Here is a 22,200-nt window from a genome sequence, read left to right on the forward strand (position 1 = left end):
AATTCAATCTCTAACCCCCGACCCTACACTGTAGTCTAATTCAATCTCTAACCCCCGACCCTACACTGTAGTCTAATTCAAACTCTAACCCCCGACCCTACACTGTAGTCTAATTCAAACTCTACCCCCGACCCAACACTAGTCTAATTCAAACTCTAACCCCGACCCTACACTGTAGTCTAATTCAAACTCTACCCCCGACCCTACACTGTAGTCTAATTCAAACTCTAACCCCCGACCCTACACTGTAGTCTAATTCAATCTCTAACCCCCGACCCTACACTGTAGTCTAATTCAATCTCTAACCCCCGACCCTACACTAGTCTAATTCAAACTCTATCCCCGACCCAACACTGTAGTCTAATTCAAACTCTAACCCCCGACCCCAACACTGTAGTCTAATTCAAACTCTATCCCCGACCCTACACTGTAGTCTAATTCAAACTCTAACCCCCGACCCTACACTAGTCTAATTCAAACTCTACCCCCGACCCTACACTGTAGTCTAATTCAAAGCACTGTGCAGTACAATGACAGCTGTGAAATATCAAATGCATAACACTGCAAGACGTCTCTAAAACATATTTCCCGACTCCCTCCGTCTTCTTCTAGCACTTGGAGGCGTTGCTGCGTCAGATCAGGGAGATCGTGGAGAAACACACAGACACAGAGGTGCTGGAGGCATGCTCGAAGACCTACCACGCTCTCTGTAACGAGGAGTTCACCATCTTTAACAGAGTGGACATCGCCAGGTCACAGCTTCTGGATGAAATGGTGGACAAATTCAACAGACTGCTGGAAGACTTCTTACAAGAGGTGAGAGGGGGAGTGATGAGGGAATGGGAGAGTGAACCGGTGCACAATCAACAGACAGTTAAAGGACTGCCTACAGGGGGTGAGAGGGGGAGGGATGAGGGAATGGGAGAGTGAACCGGTGCACAATCAACAGACAGCTAAAGGACTGCCTACAGGGGGTGAGAGGGGGAGGGATGAGGGAATGGGAGAGTGAACCGGTGCACAATCAACAGACAGCTAAAGGACTGCCTACAAGGGGTGAGAGGGGGAGGGATGAGGGAATGGGAGAGTGAACCGGTGCACAATCAACAGACAGCTAAAGGACTGCCTACAGGGGGTGAGAGGGGATTGGAGGAGAGCGCTCAAAGTGAGAAAGCTGTTTGGGCCAGAGGGACTTTCTACCACCAGTCTTCATTTTACATAAATTAGGGGGAGTGGACCAGTTTGTGTGTGGTTGATACTGACACTGGTGTGTCTCTGTCTGTGTGGTTGATACTGACACTGGTGTGTCTCTGTCTGTGTGGTTGATACTGACACTGGTGTGTCTCTGTGTGTGGTTGATACTGACACTGGTCTCTCTGTCTGTGTGGTTGATACTGACACTGGTCTGTCTTTGTGTGTGTGGTTGATACTGACACTGGTGTGTCTCTATGTGTGGTTGATACTGACACTGACACTGGTCTGTCTCTGTGTGTGGTTGATACTGACACTGGTCTGTCTCTGTGTGTGGTTGATACTGACACTGGTCTGTCTCTGTGTGTGGTTGATACTGACACTGGTCTGTCTCTGTGTGTGGTTGATACTGACACTGGTCTGTCTCTGTGTGTGATTGATACTGACACTGGTCTGTCTCTGTGTGTGATTGATACTGACACTGGTCTGTCTCTGTCTGTGTGGTTGATACTGACACTGGTCTGTCTCTGTCTGTGGTTGATACTGACACTGGTCTGTGTGGTTGATACTGACACTGGTCTGTCTCTGTCTGTGTGGTTGATACTGACACTGGTCTGTCTCTGTGTGTGTGGTTGATTCTGACACTGGTGTGTCTCTGCGTGTGGTTGATTCTGACACTGGTCTGTCTCTGTGTGTGGTTGATTCTGACACTGGTCTGTCTCTGTGTGTGTGGTTGATTCTGACACTGGTCTGTCTCTGTGGTTGATACTGACACTGGTCTGTCTGTGTGGTTGATACTGACACTGGTCTCTCTGTGTGTGGTTGACTCTGACACTGGTCTGTCTCTGCGTGTGGTTGATATTGACACTGGTCTGTCTCTGTGTGTGGTTGATACTGACACTGGTCTGTCTCTGCGTGTGGTTGACTCTGACACTGGTCTGTCTCTGCGTGTGGTTGACTCTGACACTGGTCTGTCTCTGCGTGTGGTTGACTCTGACACTGGTCTGTCTCTGTGTGTGGTTGACACTGGTCTGTCTGTCTGTGTGGTTGATACTGACACTGGTCTGTCTCTGTGTGTGGTTGACTCTGACACTGGACTGTCTCTGCGTGTGGTTGACTCTGACACTGGTCTGTCTCTGCGTGTGGTTGACTCTGACACTGGTCTGTCTCTGCGTGTGGTTGATTCTGACACTGGTCTGTCTCTGTGTGTGGTTGACACTGGTCTGTCTCTGTGTGTGGTTGACACTGGTCTGTCTCTGTGTTCAGGGTGAGGAGCCTGATGATGATGATGCCTACCAGGTCCTGTCTACTCTCAAGAGAATCACAGCATTCCACAAGTAAAGAACTCTGTCTCTCGCTGTCTCTTCTCTCGCTGTCTGTCTCTCCCTCCTCGCTGTCTCTCTTCTCTCGCTGTCTGTGTCTCCCTCCTCGCTGTCTCTCTTCTCTCGCTGTCTGTGTCTCCCTCCTCGCTGTCTCTGTCTGTCTCGCTGTCTGTCTCTCCCTCCTCGCTGTCTCTCTTCTCTCGCTGTCCTCTGTCTCTGGCTCCTGACGTTCTTAACTCTCTTCCCCCAGTGCCCATGACCTGTCCCAGTGGGACCTGTTCAGCAGTAACTTCAAGTTGCTCAACACGGGCATTGAGAACGGAGACATGCCAGAGCAGATAGTGGTCCATGCTCTACAGTGTACCCACTACGTTGTCCTGTGGTACTTGGCCAAGGTCTCGGAGGGCAGCCACAGAAAGGTATGCAGCTGGCTGGCAGCTCAGAACCTTCTCATTCATTTGTGTGTTATCTGGTAGCTAGAAAAATGGCATTGGGGAGCCAGTGAAGGTTTACACAGCAGATCTGTTGACGGTTCACTCGTGTTGTATGTAATCTCGGAGGATGTGTGTTGATCACGTAATCCTGTTTTTGTAGGAGGAGCTGGTGAGCCTGAGGAAACAGATGCGGATGTTCTGTCTGATGTGTCAACGTTACCTCACCAACGTCAACACAACCGTCAAGGAACAGGTACTGACTGTCCTGTAGCAGCTATTCACGTCCTACTGATTTTAAATCTGGTTATTTTCAAACCTGAAATTCCCAGAATCCCCGTGCCACCCTATTGAGATGAGGAAGACGTGACCAAGGAGGCAGACCGCTGATAACCAACAGTCCATCTCCTCTCTCTCTCCCAGGTGTTCACCATCCTGTGTGATGTGTTGCTGGTCTTTAGTCATCAGATGGTCTCAGGAGGCAGACCACTGATAACCAACAGTCCATCTGCTCTCTTTCCACCAGGCGTTCACCATCCTGTGTGATGTGTTGCTGGTCTTTAGTCATCAGATGGTCTCAGGAGGCAGACCACTGATAACCAACAGTCCATCTGCTCTCTTTCCACCAGGCGTTCACCATCCTGTGTGATGTGTTGCTGGTCTTTAGTCATCAGATGGTCTCAGGAGGCAGACCGCTGATAACCAACAGTCCATCTCCTCTCTCTCTCCCAGGCGTTCACCATCCTGTGTGATGTGTTGCTGGTCTTTAGTCATCAGATGGTCTCAGGAGGCAGACCACCAATAACCAACAGTCCATCTCCTCTCTCTCTCTCCCAGGTGTTCACCATCCTGTGTGATGTGTTGCTGGTCTTTAGTCATCAGATGGTCTCAGGAGGCAGACCACTGATAACCAACAGTCCATCTCCTCTCTCTCTCTCCCAGGCGTTCACCATCCTGTGTGATGTGTTGCTGGTCTTTAGTCATCAGATGGTATCGGGAGGCAGACCACTGATAACCAACAGTCCATCTCCTCTCTCTCTCTCCCAGGCGTTCACCATCCTGTGTGATGTGTTGCTGGTCTTTAGTCATCAGATGGTATCGGGAGGCAGACCACTGATAACCAACAGTCCATCTGCTCTCTTTCCACCAGGCGTTCACCATCCTGTGTGATGTGTTGCTGGTCTTTAGTCATCAGATGGTCTCAGGAGGCAGAGAGCAGCTGGAGCCGCTGGTCTACAGTCCTGATGACTCGTTACAGACAGAACTACTGTCCTTCATACTGCACCATGTGTTTATAGACCAGGACGATGACACCGGCAGCACAGGTACACACACTGCTAACCACACACACTGCTAACCACACACACTGCTAACCACACACATACCGCTACAGTCTTTTCTAGTAGGTTGCTTATTTTCACTTGAAAATAGCTCTTGTTGGTTAGCGATGGCCAAAGGAGACCCTGCTAAGTGAATGACGTTACCGTCTGGCCCTGTGATGTGTGTGTGTGCCCGGCTTTACCTCTAGATAAGAGCTCTGTGACTGGCTGTGTAACTGTTTATCTGTTATGTTGTATCTACAGATGGCCAGCAGGATGACGAGGCAGCGAAGATAGAAGCTCTTCACAAGAGACGTAACCTCCTGGCGGCCTACTGTAAACTTATCATCTATAACGTAGTAGAGATGAACACTGGCGCTGACATCTTTAAGCAGTACATGAGGGTGAGAATGGAGAAACGCTTTACACAGACCAGAGAAATAGGCTCTTTAGAAAGGACCTCTAACCCTGGCAATTTGACTGTTAAACTCATGGATACACTCGGAATGGTCGTCAGCCCACACAGTATGCCATCGTTGAGTTGAATAGGGAAGCCCGTTCCATAGATGATATGGTTATCACTTCTCCTTGCCTACGACACTCGTTAAACACCAGATCAATACCGGAGTCATCCCATGTACGGCTTGGTTGCAAATCATCACAAGTCCTTGTTTTTTTTCCCCTTTAAGAGAGACTGACTTGTGGTTGAACTGTCTTCCTCTCTCTAGTATTATAATGACTATGGTGACATCATCAAGGAGACCATGTCAAAGACCAGACAGATAGACAAGATCCAATGTGCCAAGACACTCATCCTCAGTCTACAACAGGTGGGTTACACACACACACACTGTTGTTTTAGTCAAGCTAGATCTCCTGATCTCCAGACTGCAGGCCAGCCTTTGTGGAACCAATCAGATTGAAAGAACCATGTCTTTATTCCACACATTTATTCACCCTTCCCCGTCTTGCCCTCTCTGCCCCCTCTTGCCCCCTCTTGCCCTCTCTGCCCCGTCTTGCCCTCTCTGCCCCCGTCTTGCCCTCTCTGCCCCCGTCTTGCCCTCTCTGCCCCCGTCTTGCCCTCTCTGCCCCCGTCTTGCCCTCTCTGCCCCCGTCTTGCCCTCTCTGCCCCGTCTCCTCCAGTTGTTCCATGAGATGTTGTCAGAGTTGGGGACAGGATTTGACCGCTCGTCCTCGGCGTTCTGTGGGATCAAGGAGCTGGCCAGACGTTTCTCTCTCACCTTCGGTCTGGACCAGGTCAAAACGCGAGATGCTATCGCCATGCTGCACAAGTCAGTCTCTTCTAATCTCTTTCTCCGTAGCTTTATTGTACACAAGACTGACATAACCAGCAGATAAGACAGCTTTTTAATATGATTAGAATTACTGAACATGATTAACATATGATGAATGTGAGCTATGTATAGATAAATTAACTAGTCCTATCTACATATGCTGTTAGATACCTCCCATTTTTCTGATCTAAAATTGTCTCCCTCTACTCTCACTCCCCTCTCCCTACCTCTTCTCTCTCGCTCTCTTCCCCCCCAGGGATGGTATAGAGTTTGCGTTTAAGGAGCCCAGTCCACAGGGAGAGGGCAACCCTCCTCTTCACCTGGCCTTCCTAGACATCCTCTCTGAGTTTTCCTCCAAACTAATGAGGCAGGACAAGAGGACTGTGTGAGTACACACCTCTGCCTCCTAATCAGACACGTGTGTGTGTGTGTGTGGTAACTGATGTCTGTAAGTGATGACTCGTATGAAATGTCATGAAGCAGGATAAGAGGACTGTGTCCCCTCCCAGACACATGACCATAAGGACCTTCCAAATGACTGTTTAATTGTGTGTATGTGTATATATACTGAACAAAAATATAAACACAACCATTTCAAAGTTACAGTTCATATAAGGTTATCTGTCAATTTAAATAAATAAATGAGGCCCTAATCTATGGATTTCACATGACTGGGAGGCCCCTTGGGAGCCAGGCCCAGCTATTCAGAATGAGTTTTTCCCATTAAAAGGGCTTTATTACAGACAGAAATACTCCTCAGTTTCATTAGTTGTCCAGGTTGCTGGTCCCAGATGATCCCACAGGTGAAGAAGCCAGATGTGGAGGTTCTGGGCTGGTGTGGTTACACGTGTCTGCTGTTGTGAGGCCAGTTGGATATACTGCCAAATTCTTGAAAATAACATTGGAGGGGGCTTATGTTTGAGAAATTCAATTTTCTGGCAACAGCTCTGGTTGACATTCCTGCAGTCAGCATGCCAATTACACGCTCCCTCAACGTGAGACATCTGTGGCATTGTGTTCTGACAAAGCTGCACATTTTAGTAGTCTGTCCCCAGCACAAGGTGCACCTGTGTAATGATCATGCTGTTTAATCCGCTTCTTGACATGCCACACCTGTCAGGTGGATGGATTATCTTGGAAAAAGAGAAATGCTCACTAACAGGAATGTAAACAAATTTGAGAGAAATAAGCTTTTTGTTCTGGGATCTTTTATTTCAGCTCATGAAACCTGGGACGAACACTTTATGTTGCGTTTATGGTTTTGTTCAGTGTGTAACATCTCTCCTGTTTCCCCTGTAGTCACATGTATCTGGAGAGGTTCATGACCTTCCAGATGGCCCTCCAGAGAGACGACTGCTGGCTACCGCTCATCTCCTACAGGAACTCCCTGCAGGCTGGCGGGGACGATGACACCATGTCTGTTGTCTCCGGCTACTCCTCCAGAGGGTCGTCGGTCAGATCCAAGAAGACCAAGGCTGCTACTCCCACTGCTACCGTCGCTGCAGCTAAGAGGAAACTCCCTGAAGGTAGCTCCAGAACCAGGGTCTGGAAGTCGGACTGTAGTCACTACATGGCCATGTTAGAGTGGTGTGTGTTTAACAGTGTGTGTTCTCTCTAGCTGAGGAGAGCAGTAGCAGCAGTGCAGATATGTCGTGGCAGCACCAGAGCATGCAGACGCCCGTGATGATGCCCTCCCCCCACCTCACCTCTACCATGATGAGAGGACCAGGGGACATGAGGGAGGAGGCCAAACGGGGGAGAGACGACAGCTACATGGGAGTGTACGCCCTCCCTTCAGACTCCCAGCAGCATCCTCACCCTCACACACTCCCCCAAACCCCTCAACTCCACCAGACACCCATCGACTACAAGTAAGATTCTTTCTCCTCTCTCTGTCAACGTATACCTACCTGAACCAGCAGTGGGGTTATTTAACTTACTGATGTCTGTGTTTGTAGTACCCAGGTGACGTGGATGCTGGCTCAGAGGCAGCAGGAGGAGGTTCGTCAGCAGCAGGAGAGAGCCATGAACTACGCCAAGCTCAGAACCAACCTGCAACAGGCCATGTAAGAATACATACACACATATACCCATCCCTCCCTAACCCTGAGCTCAGGACCAACCTGCAACAGGCCATGTAAGAATACACACACAAACACACACCCATCCCTCCCTAACCCTGAGCTCAGGACCAACCTGCAACAGGCCATGTAAGAGCTACTTCCTTAACATATCTCTTTGTGGACTAACCATTTGTACTAATTATGGTGTGTGTGTGTGTGTGTGTGTGTGTGTAGTCGGCGTGGTACAGGGCTGATGGAGGAGGATGAGGAGCCTATCGTAGAGGACGTGATGATGTCGTCAGAGGGTCGTATGGAAGACCTCAACGAGGGCATGGACTTTGACACCATGGACATCGACCTGGTGAGACCTTTGACCTTTTACTACAAATATGGCATTTTGTTTATAAAACCTTTACAAGCGAATTATGTGGTGATCCACAAAGATTTCTGTCAAGAAACACTAAATATCCTGTTAAAAAAAATATTAAAAAAATATAAAAGCAACATGTAGAATGTTGGTTTCATGAGCTAAAATAAAAGATCCCAGAAATGTTCCGTAATTTTCTACAATGCCTCAGCTGTCTCAAGTTGAGGGAGTGTGCAATTGGCATGTTGACTGCAGGAATGTCCATCAGAGCTGTTGCCAGAGAATCTAATGTTAATTTCTCTACAATAAGCTACCTCAAACATCATTTTAACCCGGGTGTAAACTACATGACTTTAAAAATCCTAACATCGCTAAACCTCTCACATGAATCTCTCCTGTAGTTTTTTGTCATTGTTCTCCCGACGTAGTGGTGCGCACACTGAACCATGTAGCACGGACGGTAGGTCACACACTACAAGATTCTTCACTTCTTCACTTGGTCGTGAGGATTCTCCATAGCACGCTGTCTCGCCAAAACAATGATGTGATGTAAATTTAAAGTAGTTACAACGATCTGTGGCTCAGAGCAACCTCTTCAGTCAGACATTCACGCTTGCCATACAGAGTTGAAATACAGTGCCTTGCGAAAGTTTTCGGCCCCCTTGAACTTTGCGACCTTTTGCCACATTTCAGGCTTCAAACATAAAGATATAAAACTGTATTTTTTTTGTGAAGAATCAACAACAAGTGGGACACAATCATGAAGTGGAACGACATTTATTGGATATTTCAAACTCTTTTAACAAATCAAAAACTGAAAAATTGGGCGTGCAAAATTATTCAGCCCCTTTACTTTCAGTGCAGCAAACTCTCTCCAGAAGTTCAGTGAGGATCTCTGAATGATCCAATGTTGACCTAAATGACTAATGATGATAAATACAATCCACCTGTGTGTAATCAAGTCTGCGTAGAAATGCACCTGCACTGTGATAGTCTCAGAGGTCCGTTAAAAGCGCAGAGAGCATCATGAAGAACAAGGAACACACCAGGCAGGTCCGAGATACTGTTGTGAAGAAGTTTAAAGCCGGATTTGGATACAAAAAGATTTCCCAAGCTTTAAACATCCCAAGGAGCACTGTGCAAGCGATAATATTGAAATGGAAGGAGTATCAGACCACTGCAAATCTACCAAGACCTGGCCGTCCCTCTAAACTTTCAGCTCATACAAGGAGAAGACTGATCAGAGATGCAGCCAAGAGGCCCATGATCACTCTGGATGAACTGCAGAGATCTACAGCTGAGGTGGGAGACTCTGTCCATAGGACAACAATCAGTCGTATATTGCACAAATCTGGCCTTTATGGAAGAGTGGCAAGAAGAAAGCCATTTCTTAAAGATATCCATAAAAAGTGTTGTTTAAAGTTTGCCATAAGCCACCTGGGAGACACACCAAACATGTGGAAGAAGGTGCTCTGGTCAGATGAAACCAAAATTGAACTTTTTGGCAACAATGCAAAACGTTATGTTTGGCGTAAAAGCAACACAGCTCATCACACTGAACACACCATCCCCACTGTCAAACATGGTGGTGGCAGCATCATTGTTTGGGCCTGCTTTTCTTCAGCAGGGACAGGGAAGATGGTTAAAATTGATGGGAAGATGGATGGAGCCAAATACAGGACCATTCTGGAAGAGAACCTGATGGAGTCTGCAAAAGACCTGAGACTGGGACGGAGATGTGTCTTTCAACAAGACAATGATCCAAAACATAAAGCAAAATCTACAATGGAATGGTTCAAAAATAAACATATCCAGGTGTTAGAATGGCCAAGTCAAAGTCCAGACCTGAATCCAATCGAGAATCTGTGGAAAAAACTGAAAACTGCTGTTCACAAATGCTCTCCATCTAACCTCACTGAGCTCGAGCTGTTTTGCAAGGAGGAATGGAAAATTTTTTCAGTCTCTCGATGTGCAAAACTGATAGAGACATACCCCAAGCGACTTACAGCTGTAATCGCAGCAAAAGTATTAACTTAAGGGGGCTGAATAATTTTGCACGCCCAATTTTTCAGTTTTTGATTTGTTAAAAAAGTTTGAAATATCCAATAAATGTCGTTCCACTTCATGATTGTGTCCCACTTGTTGTTGATTCTTCACAAAAAAATACAGTTTTATATCTTTATGTTTGAAGCCTGAAATGTGGCAAAAGGTCGCAAAGTTCAAGGGGGCCGAATACTTTCGCAAGGCACTGTATATTCATAACAATATTATGAATTGAATAACATTACTTGTGACCTTCAGAGCTGTAACGGTTTGACACTTTGGCTCTGGTTAAAGGCAAGTTCAAACGCATGCTAAACTCAGCAAAAAAAGAAACATCCTCGCACTGTCAACTGCGTTTATTTACAGCACACTTAATATGTGTAAATATTTGCATGAACATAACAACAAGATTCAACAACTGAGAAATAAATTTGACTAACAGAAATGGAATAATGTGTCCCTGAACAAAGGGGAGGTCGAAATCAAAAGTAACCGTCAGTATCTGGTGTGGCCACCAGCTGCAGTAAGTACTGCAGTGCATCTCCTCCTCATTGACTGCACCAGATTTGCCAGTTCTTGCTGTGAGATTTTACCCCACTCTTCCACCAAGGCACCTGCAAGTTCCTGGACATTTCTGGGGGGAATGGCTTTAGCCCGCACCCTCTGATCCAACAGGTCACAGACGTGCTCAATGGGATTGAGATCCAGACTCTTTGCTGGCCATGGCAGAACACTGACATTCCTGTCTTGCAGGAAATCACACACAGAACGAGCAGTATGGCTGGTAGCATTGTCATGCTGGAGGGTCATGTCAGGATGAGCCTGCAGGAAGGGTACCACACGAGGGAGGAGGATGTCTTCCCTGTAACACACAGTGTTGAGATTACCTGCAATGACAACAAGCTCAGTCCGATGATGCTGTGACACACCACCCCAGACCATGACGGACCCTCCACCTCCAAATCGATCCCGCTCCAGATTACAGGCCTCGGTGTAACGCTCATTCCTTTGACAATAAACGCGAATACGACCATCACCCCTGGTGAGACAAAACTGTGACTTATCAGTGAAGAGCACTTTTTGCCTGTCCTGTCTGGTCCAGCGACGGTGGGTTTGTGACCATAGGCGACGTTGCCGGTGAGGACCTGCCTTACAACAGGCCTACAAGCCCTCAGTCCACTCTCTATCAGCCTATTGCAGACAGTCTGAGCACTGATGGAGGGATTGTGCGTTCCTGGTGTAACTTGTACAGTTGTTGTTGCCATCCTGTACCTGTCCTGCAGGTGTGATGTTCGGATGTACCGATCCTGTGCAGGTGTTACACGTGGTCTGCCACTGCGAGGATGATCAGCTGTCTGTTTTAGGCATCTCAGAGTATGGACATAGCAATGTATTGCCCTGGCCACATCTGCAGTCCTCATGCCTCCTTGCAGCATGCCTAAGGCACGTTCACGCGTATGAGCAGGGACCCTGGGCATCTTTCTTTTGGTGTTTTTCAGTCAGTAGAAAGGCCTCTTTAGTGTCCTTTAGTTTTCATAACTGTGACCCAATTGCCTACCGTCTGTAAGCTGTTAGTCTTTACGATCATTCCACCGTTGCATGTTCATTGAACAAGCATGGGAAACGGTGTTTAAACCATTTACAATGAAGATCTGTGAAGTTATTTAGATTTTTACGAATTATCTTTGACAGACAGGGTCCTGAAAAAGGGAAGTTTCTTTTTTTGCTGAGTTTAGTAGTAGTCATGGCTCCTTTGAGTCTACACATTCTGGGTGATGTGAAGCATGCTCATCTCACTGGGTTCTTCTCTGGCGAGCTCTCATTGGCTATTGCTCATTGTCGTTGCACATCTCACTACAAAAGCATTAAAGATTTTGTGCCGATAAAATCACAAGGTTTCAAAATATTGGGACGTGGGGCACTGCTCAAAGTCGAGATTGATAGACCTCGGATTGCGTCTCTAACCTGCTCACACTAAACGAGCGTCTGTGTGCCCCCCCCTGAGTAGGCATCAACATGGGTGTTTTGTCTCTGATCTCAAAAATGTGTCTGGACCAGCTAAATCGGGGATGAAATTGTGTAGTGTGCACCCAGCTTTAGAGAATTTGGGAGTTGTAACCAACTTCAGTGGGTAAATGCTCACCTTCGATGTCCACTGGCACTCTGGAGAAGTGTGCTCTTCACAGATGAATCCCGGTTTCAAATGTACCGGGCAGGTGGCAGACAGCGTGTATGGCGTTGTGTGGGCGAACAGTTTACTGATGTCTACGTTGTGAACAGAGTGCCCCGTGGTGGCGGTGAGGTTATCGTATGGGCAGGCATAAGCTACGGACAACAAACACAATTGAAGTTTATCGATGGCAATTTGAATGCACAAAGATGCAGTCCATTCAGAAGAGAAAAAAACAACATTTCCCTCATCAATCATTATGACAACACAAAAACAGGTTTTTAGGAATGTTGGCAAAAAAATTAATACATTTAAAAAAAACTGATATCGTATTTAACGGAAGTATTCAGACCCTTGTTGAAGCCCTTGTTGACTTTGTTGAAGCACCTTTGGCTGGGATTACAGCCTCGAGTCGTCTTGGGTATGACTCTACAAGCTTGGCACACCTGTATTTGGGTAGTTTCTTCCATTCTTCTCTGCAGATCGGATGGGTAGTGTCAGGTCAAAGAGTTCAATCTTGGTTTCATCAGACCAGAGAATCTTGTTTCTCATGGTCAGAGTCTTTGTGTCTTTTGGGAAACTCCAAGCGGGCAGTCATGTACTCTTTACTGGGGAGTGTACCCTTTACATGTACCCTTTACTGGGGAGTGGTTTCCGTCTGGCCACTCTACCATACAGGCCTGATTGTTGTAGTCCTGCAGAGATGGTTGTCCTTCTGGAAGGTTCTCCCATCTCCGCAGAGAAACTCTGGAGCTCTGTCCGTGACCATCGGTTTCTTGGTTTTTGCACTGATATTCACGGTCAACTGTGGGACCTTATTGGTCTAAGGCACTGCATTGCAGTGTTGAGGCATCACTACAGCCTGGGTTTCAATCCCGTGACCGGGAGTCCCATAGGGCTTACGATTGGCCAAGCGTCGTCCGGGATATGGGAGGGTTTGGCCGGGTGGCTTTCCTTGGTTCATCGAGCTCTAGCAGCTCCTTGTGGCGGGCCAGGCGCCTGTAAGCTGACTTGGGTCGTCAGTTGAACGGTCTTTCCTCCGACAAGTTGGTGCAGCTGGCTTCCGGGTTAACTGAGCAGGTGTTAAGAAGTGGCGCGGCTTGGCAGGTCATGTTTCGGAGGACGCCTCTCCCAAGCCCATTGGGGAGTTGCAGCGATGACACGATCGCAATTGGATATCACGAAAAGGGGGGTAAAATTACCAACATAAAAAAAAAAAAACTTAAAAAAACTGTGGGACCTTTTTATATAGACAGGTGTCTTTCCAAATCATGTCCAATCAATTGGATTTACCACAGATGGACTCCAATTCAAGTTGTAGAAACATCTCAAGGATGATCAATGGAAACATTGAAACAGTTTTTGCTTTGTCATCATGGGGTAGATTGAGACATATTTTTCAAATCCGTTTTAGAATAAGGCTGTAATGTAACCAAATGTTGAAAAAGTGAAGTCTGAGTACTTTCCGAATGCACCGTCCCGTGACTAGATCCTGAGGACAACTGTCAGGCCATTCATCCATCACCTCATGTTTTGCAAGGATCTGTACACAATTCCTTGAAGCTAGAAATGGCCCAGTTCTTCCATGGCCTGCGTACTCACCAGACATGACATCAATTGAGCCTATTTGGGATGCTCTGGATCGACGTGTACGACAGTGTGTTCCAGTTCCCGCCAATATCCAGCAACTTCGCACAGCCATTAGAGTGGAACCATATTCCAAAGCTCACAAAACCGCCTGTTGAACTCTATGTGAAGATGTCACACTGCACGAGGCAAATGGTGGTCACACCAGATACTGACTGGTTTTCTGATCCACGTCCCGCCCCCTTTTTTTTAAGGTCTGTGACCAACAAATTCATATGTTTTCCCAGTCATGTGAAATCCATAGATTAGGGCCTAATTAATGTATTTCAATTGACAGAGTTCCTCATATAAACTGTTACTCAGTAAAATCTTTAAAATCGTTGCATGTTGCGTTTAATTTTTTTATTCAGTGTGTAATTATCACAATCGGCCCATATAAGCAGAATTTAAATCATTTCATATTTGTTTCTCTCTCCTTTCTCCAGCCCCCCTCTAAGAACAGGAGAGAGAGATCAGAGCTGAAACCGGACTACTTTGACCCTGGTTCTATCATGGACGAGTCTGTAAGTAACTCTCTCCTCTTATACTCAACCATTATTACTCTAGTAATACTCTTCCTTGTACTTACACAGCGCTCTAAATTAAACATTTTAATTGGTTGTACTGGTGCTCTCAACTTAAATTAAGGAGCACCGGAAAATAAGAGGTTTATTATTTTATTGGGGCGGCAGGTAGCCTGGTGGTTAGAGTGTAGGGGCGGCAGGTAGCCTGGTGGTTAGAGTGTAGGGGCGGCAGGTAGCCTGGTGGTTAGAGTGTAGGGGCGGCAGGTAGCCTGGTGGTTAGAGTGTAGGGGCGGCAGGTAGCCTGGTGGTTAGAGTGTAGGGGCGGCAGGTAGCCTGGTGGTTAGAGTGTAGGGGCGGCAGGTAGCCTGGTGGTTAGAGTGTAGGGGCGGCAGGTAGCCTGGTGGTTAGAGTGTAGGGGCGGCAGGTAGCCTGGTGGTTAGAGTGTAGGGGCGGCAGGTAGCCTGGTGGTTAGAGTGTAGGGGCGGCAGGTAGCCTGGTGGTTAGAGTGTAGGGGCGGCAGGTAGCCTGGTGGTTAGAGCGTTGGACTAGTAACCAAAAGGTTGTCAGCTCGGGGATTTGATCTTGCAAGGTAAAAATCTGTCATTCTGCCCTTGAACAAGGCAGTTAACCCACCGTTCCCAGGCCGTCATTGAAAATAAGAATGTGTTCTTAACTGACTTGCCTAGTTAAATAAAAAATAAAAAACTGACTTGCCTAGTTAAATAAAAAATAAAAAACTGACTTGCCTAGTTAAATAAAAAATAAAAAACTGACTTGCCTAGTTAAATAAAAAATAAAAAACTGACTTGCCTAGTTAAATAAAGGTTATAGCTATGTTTTAAAGCACTTATTTTTCCCTAGAAACTAATAAGTAACGAGCACTGCACCTCTGTGCTGAGTCACCACTACGCTTGTGGCCATACCACCCTAAACACGCCTGTTCAGGGTCGGCCTGGTAAACACGCCTGTTCAGGGTCGGCCTGGTAAACACGCCTGTTCAGGGTCGGCCTGGTAAACACGCCTGTTCAGGGTCGGCCTGGTAAACACGACTGTTCAGGGTCGGCCTGTTTAATACGGAGACGGGAGACCACCAGGAAATACCACATCAAATTGTATTTGTCACATGCACCGAAAACAACAGGTTTACTGTGAAAAGCTTACTTACAAACCAATCAACTAAAAGAAACCAATATGTAACATTGTAATGACATTTAGTTTATTATAAAAGCTAAGATGTTATGAATACACGTCATTGAAATTACAAAGTCATTAAGTAGATTATTAGGTTTCTATATTGTGTAAAATCGTCATTTTCCTATTGAGATGCATTACATTGACAATTCCAGCTGGCACCCAGTGTCTTTCTGCCAGCTGTAAATCATTGCGTGTGTAGGCTGGCGGGTAGGAGTGTTGGTCCAGTAGCCGAAAGGTTACTCGATCGAATCTCCAAGCTGACGAGGTAAAAATGTGTTGTTCTACCCTTGAGCAAGGCAGTTAACCCACTGTTCCCGAGTGCCGAAGACGTGGATGTCGATTTAAAGCAGCCTTTACACACCTCTCTCATTCAGGGGTTGGTTTAAATGCGGAAGACCCATTTCAGATAAATGTGTTCATTTCTCCATAGCAAGCTGCTCTGTCCGCACTGCGTGATTGGTGAAGTAATTTAATGTCTCACTAAATGTAAAAAATAAATAAATAATGTATTTCAGAAAGGATCGATATAAACCGTTACTTATTTTTGGTTTTGAACCGGTTCAGAACAGTGGAATGTAACGCATAATTATGGTTCTGTTCAGAACTGAATGATTGGAAAATAATTTAGGTTCCAACCTCTGGTTTTTATTGTAATGTTAGCCTCAGAAACCCAGGCGTTATACACTCTGGTTTTTATTGTAATGTTAGCCTCAGAAACCCAGGCGTTACACTCTGGTTTTTATTGTAATGTTAGCCTCAGAAGCCCAGGCGTTACACACTCTGGTTTTTATTGTAATGTTAGCCTCAGAAGCCCAGGCGTTACACACTCTGGTTTTTATTGTAATGTTAGCCTCAGAAGCCTAGGCGTTATACACTCTGGTTTTTATTGTAATGTTAGCCTCAGAAACCCAGGCGTTACACTCTGGTTTTTATTGTAATGTTAGCCTCAGAAGCCCAGGCGTTACACACTCTGGTTTTTATTGTAATGTTAGCCTCAGAAGCCCAGGCGTTACACACTCTGGTTTTTATTGTAATGTTAGCCTCAGAAACCCAGGCGTTACACTCTGGTTTTTATTGTAATGTTAGCCTCAGAAGCCCAGGCGTTACACACTCTGGTTTTTATTGTAATGTTAGCCTCAGAAGCCCAGGCGTTACACACTCTGGTTTTTATTGTAATGTTAGCCTCAGAAGCCCAGGCGTTACACACTCTGGTTTTTATTGTAATGTTAGCCTCAGAAGCCCAGGCGTTATACACTCTGGTTTTTATTGTAATGTTAGCCTCAGAAGCCCAGGCGTTACACACTCTGGTTTTTATTGTAATGTTAGCCTCAGAAGCCCAGGCGTTACACACTCTGGTTTTTATTGTAATGTTAGCCTCAGAAGCCCAGGCGTTATACACTCTGGTTTTTATTGTAATGTTAGCCTCAGAAGCCCAGGCGTTACACACTCTGGTTTTTATTGTAATGTTAGCCTCAGAAGCCCAGGCGTTATACACTCTGGTTTTTATTGTAATGTTAGCCTCAGAAGCCCAGGCGTTATACACTCTGGTTTTTATTGTAATGTTAGCCTCAGAAGCCCAGGCGTTATACACTCTGGTTTTTATTGTAATGTTAGCCTCAGAAGCCCAGGCGTTACACACTCTGGTTTTTATTGTAATGTTAGCCTCAGAAGCCCAGGCGTTACACACTCTGGTTTTTATTGTAATGTTAGCCTCAGAAGCCCAGGCGTTACACACTCTGGTTTTTATTGTAATGTTAGCCTCAGAAGCCCAGGCGTTACACACTCTGGTTTTTATTGTAATGTTAGCCTCAGAAGCCCAGGCGTTACACACTCTGGTTTTTATTGTAATGTTAGCCTCAGAAGCCCAGGCGTTATACACTCTGGTTTTTATTTTAATGTTAGCCTCAGAAGCCCAGGCGTTACACACTCTGGTTTTTATTGTAATGTTAGCCTCAGAAGCCCAGGCGTTACACACTCTGGTTTTTATTGTAATGTTAGCCTCAGAAACCCAGGCGTTACACACTCTGGTTTTTATTGTAATGTTAGCCTCAGAAACCCAGGCGTTACACACTCTGGTTTTTATTGTAATGTTAGCCTCAGAAACCCAGGCGTTATACACTCTGGTTTTTATTGTAATGTTAGCCTCAGAAGCCCAGGCGTTACACACTCTGGTTTTTATTGTAATGTTAGCCTCAGAAGCCCAGGCGTTACACACTCTGGTTTTTATTGTAATGTTAGCTTCGGAAGCCCAGGCGTTACACACTCTGGTTTTTATTGTAATGTTAGCTTCGGAAGCCCAGGCGTTACACACTCTGGTTTTTATTGTAATGTTAGCCTCAGAAGCCCAGGCGTTACACACTCTGGTTTTTATTGTAATGTTAGCCTCAGAAGCCCAGGCGTTACACACTCTGGTTTTTATTGTAATGTTAGCTTCGGAAGCCCAGGCGTTACACACTCTGAGGCAGCAGGTAGCTGAGCGGTTAAGAACCTTTTGGGCCGGTAACCAAATGATTGCTGGTTCGAAAATACGAGCCGGGCGCTGATGATGTGGACATGGATTAAGACTGGTGCGGGGGGGCACCTCTCTGATTCAGAGGGGTTGGGTTAAATGTGGAAGATCATTTGGTTGAATACATTCCTTTTGATATTTTTCTGTTGGAAACCCTGGGGGCGTTCTCCTCCAGGAAGAAGATACAAAGGGGTGGAGTACAGCGGTCGAGTGATGCAACAAGCTAGCATGCATAACATACAAACTAACTCCTCATAGCCTACTGAACCTTTGTCCAACACAGGAGGAAAACAAAAAGCTAGATCAAGGCAATGCCTCTCTTTAGGGGAAACATTGAATGCTTCATTTCTACTCCGAGTAGCTTTGACTGCCACTACGTTAAAACACCATTCAATACTGAAGTTCTCCAGACTTCCAATAGTCGAGATGAGATCTGGGCGGTTGGTTTAGCATCACTATAGTAATACGTAAGACCGACATGTTGTTGCTAAGTGCTTTTACAGATGTGTAATGATCACTTTTGTCTCTGCAGGTCCTTGGAGTGTCCATGTTTTAAACTGGTGTTTGTAGACGAAGAGGAGAGGCATTTTGTATTTATGGAGAAGTTAAGATGTGGATCTGAAGTCTTCTCTGATTTATCCTCCATGGTCTAACACACACGCGCACACACACACACACACACACACACACACACACACACAGTGTTGCTTGCTCAGAGGGAACTGAATGAAAACAAAATACTTTTATAATCCTTGGGTAAGCTTTTCCCCTTTGTTAGCTTCAAACCTAAAGGAATCCTCGACATTTAGTCTGAAGAAAGTTCCATTATTCTACAAGGTTTTATTTTTCTTCCAAATGGAGATGGAATGAGATTTTTAAATGTCTTCTAACCCTGTCTCTATGCTAGTATAGTGAGTAACCCGGTGTGGTCTAGTAATTTATAAACAGGTTGTTAGTAGGAAAAGGTAACTAGCTAGCTGTGCTGTAGTAGTAGTGGATGGACATGGTCTTTATGCTGTTTTCCTTTCCTCCATGTTGGACTGTCAGAATCTGTTGGTTCTGTGGTTGTGATGACGACTGCTGGTGGTTCAGTTGGTGACCTGTTGACTAGATCAGCTGTAAGAGTCATGGATGTAGCAACACGCATCCAACCGTTGGCCCAAGTAAAGCACACAACTGTTTTCCAAGAGCAGATTCCTTCATACGAAACACGTAGAAATAACGCCACGCTGTTGTAAACGCTTCAGTGTAGTTTCTTGCAACGTTTGTCACATCCAGATGTGTGGGTACTGTTTCCATTCTGTGGTTGTTGGATACTGAGGATCCCAGTAGTTGCTGTGAAGAGGCCCAGGATGCATCTCAAAAGTAGTGCACTATATAGGGAATAGGGTGCCATTTGGTATGCAGACAAAAGTGTTTAACAAGGAACTAGGCCGTCACACAAGTCCTGAAGCTTACCCAAAGATTTGCACCCTTCTACCTATCTGTGGAGTTTTCTCTCTCAACGGGACAGCGAGGTGATTTTCTCTCTGGTAGTGCCATCGCTGTGCTGACTCAGAGACAGGCAAGCAGCACGGCTAATACACACAAAATACATTTCTCCATCTCCAGAAAATCCAGCATATTTAGTGTTGAAATAGCTATCTCTAAATTTTAAATAAAGTTATATATGAATCGGTGCTGATTTTATAACTGTGCTTTTTGTTTTGTTTTATTAAAATGTTCGACCTACAGTTAATGTTTCAGAAATGTGTAACTGTTTCAAATGAAAAGCATGGGTAGTCAGGTGTTGGAAGATTTTTAAATTTGTATTTTCTTTTCTTTCTTAACGTCTTGGGGTTTCTACCGTTTTTCCTACGTGTAAATTAGTTTGGATGAGACTCATTATGAGAAAATAAATCTGGCTTGTGAAATTTCAGCTTTAAGATTCTCAACATCCATGAGTAATAATAATGTCCTGTTGCGAAACTCCACAATATAAAACTGTGTAACTAACTAAAAACCAGTCATCATTATAATCCTATAGAAAAGTTGATTGTTTTCATCCCAAATGGTACCCTATTCCCTAGTGCCCTCACTAGGCCCTATATTCCCTATGGGCCCTGGTCAAAAGTAGTGCACTATATAGGGAATAAGGTGCCATTTGGAACACTTTTCAACAGTAGCAGCACTCTGGCAGCTAGACAAAGCTTAAATGTGACATGAACTATTATGTCGTCCATAAGTTTTAATTAAATGTTTTGTCTACTGAGGTAAATCTATCTACTTTGTAATCATTCCATGCCTGAGCCTTAAACATGCTATAGTGGAAGGAAATCAACTGCCCTGTCCAGAAACACCCCCTAGCCCCATAGAAATAGTATTACTAGAATGAAATTGATATTGTCTAAGGGGCGCTTTTCCCCATTCAATTCATTCTATGCCTATATACCTAGACTCTCCAAGGCACCTGTGTATATCTGATAGGAATGGGTAAGGTATAAGCAATTTGGCTTCATCCCAACTAGTCTATCAGAAGTAAATGGTGAAGCTACTATCGTATTGCTTTTACCCATCAAATTACTATAGATCTACACTAGCACCTAGGGGTTAGGCTTGAGGCAGCCCCGGAAAGATTATGTAGATTTGTTTGTGCCTCGTGACACTAGGGGTGCTTGGGATTGTTTCTGGAAAGGGCCTACATTTGTTTTCTCTCACAACTTTCTTCCACGTCAGAGGTAGCCATGAAAGGTGATTATTGGTGTTTATGACGACAGAGAACATTCGAGATGGTCCAGATGTGATGTCGATGAAGTAGATACAAACAGCCTGTGTGTTTTACCTAATTATTATTTTATGTAAGTAAATATTTTGGAGTAAAAATGACTGTGGCTTTTGTTTTGTCACTTACTACCACTACATTGGTATAATTCCTTTATTTGAACCTTCCTGTATATAAAACAAACATCAAGCTTTATTTTCATTTGTGTTTTTCCTTTTTGGCCATTTGTGTGTGTTAATCTTTTCACATACGTGCGTACATACACACACACACACACACACTCTCTTCCGTGGTATTGTTTGTTCCTCATGCTATTGTCACTCAGTCAGATTTTTACTTGTCTGGAGACAGTCACTTTTGGATTAAAAGTAAACCAACTCGACATGAGTGCTGTGATTTTTTATTTCATCAGTTCGCATTGTTTGAAATGAAACCATTTTTAGTTTATTTTACCACATCTACTCATTGCCACAAGGGGGTGATGTTTTCTCAGAAATGAAAGACTATATTCCCTACTCTACTGGCCAGGGCCCCATGCATTATATAGGCACATAAATCCCAGACACAAACACGTTTGGGTTTTCTTGTTGCATATCAAGTGTCAGAGTAGCCTTCGAAGCACAGGCTTCTCACGTTCTGTTTTTCTCATGAGTCAAGAAGACGACGTTCGGAAGGCTGGTCCTGTTATGACACTTTGTCTTTAGGATAACAGCTTTAAACACTTAATGTTAATGGGTTGAGCAGCCTGTGTTCAGTGTATATAGCTGGTGTCTTACTGTTAATGGGTTGAGCAGCCTGTGTTCAGTGTATATAGCTGGTGTCTTAATGTTAATAGGTTGAGCAGCCTGTGTTCAGTGTATATAGCTGGTGTCTTAATGTTAATAGGTTGAGCAGCCTGTGTTCAGTGTATATAGCTGGTGTCTTAATGTTAATAGGTTGAGCAGCCTGTGTTCAGTGTATATAGCTGGTGTCTTACTGTTAATAGGTTGAGCAGCCTGTGTTCAGTGTATATAGCTGGTGTCTTAATGTTAATGGGTTGAGCAGCCTGTGTTCAGTGTATATAGCTGGTGTCTTAATGTTAATAGGTTGAGCAGCGTGTGTAGTATATATATTGAGTGCGTAACCACTGTTAAGACTATCGATTCAACAATAGAAAATCAAAGTCCAACTTCCATTCCACTTTTGATATTCTAACTAGTGTATCATTCCATATCACTCCCGTCTTCTTTATACATTGTTTATTTTCTACCTACTGTTACAAGTTATGCAGGGCACAGCTCCCCCATGCTGGTAGCAATCAGTTTGTCTCTCTAGAGAAGGAGGAGGGAGAGATGGAGTCCATGGCTGTTATAGGAGATTCTGGCAGTAGATGAAAGACTGGAGACCAT

General features: G+C 45.1%; 1 protein-coding gene across 1 annotated transcript in view; it reads left to right on the forward strand.

Annotated features, from left to right (window-relative positions):
• stag2b (stromal antigen 2b) overlaps positions 1–21,194 on the forward strand; it is a 42,652-nt gene extending 21,458 nt beyond the window's left edge. The window contains exons 18-32 of the mRNA XM_036943310.1: positions 613–816; positions 2,455–2,525; positions 2,761–2,929; positions 3,105–3,197; positions 4,092–4,266; positions 4,525–4,664; positions 4,989–5,090; positions 5,404–5,552; positions 5,812–5,940; positions 6,855–7,081; positions 7,174–7,426; positions 7,514–7,621; positions 7,853–7,979; positions 14,271–14,348; positions 18,584–21,194. Of these exons, the coding sequence (XP_036799205.1) occupies positions 613–816; positions 2,455–2,525; positions 2,761–2,929; positions 3,105–3,197; positions 4,092–4,266; positions 4,525–4,664; positions 4,989–5,090; positions 5,404–5,552; positions 5,812–5,940; positions 6,855–7,081; positions 7,174–7,426; positions 7,514–7,621; positions 7,853–7,979; positions 14,271–14,348; positions 18,584–18,607 (2,049 nt within the window). The 3' untranslated portion in view covers positions 18,608–21,194. The remainder of the gene's footprint in view (positions 1–612; positions 817–2,454; positions 2,526–2,760; positions 2,930–3,104; positions 3,198–4,091; positions 4,267–4,524; positions 4,665–4,988; positions 5,091–5,403; positions 5,553–5,811; positions 5,941–6,854; positions 7,082–7,173; positions 7,427–7,513; positions 7,622–7,852; positions 7,980–14,270; positions 14,349–18,583) is intronic.
• Positions 21,195–22,200: the final 1,006 nt, after the last annotated feature.

Source organism: Oncorhynchus mykiss, chromosome 14 (assembly GCF_013265735.2).
Source record: "Oncorhynchus mykiss isolate Arlee chromosome 14, USDA_OmykA_1.1, whole genome shotgun sequence".
Lineage (NCBI taxonomy): Eukaryota > Metazoa > Chordata > Actinopteri > Salmoniformes > Salmonidae > Oncorhynchus > Oncorhynchus mykiss.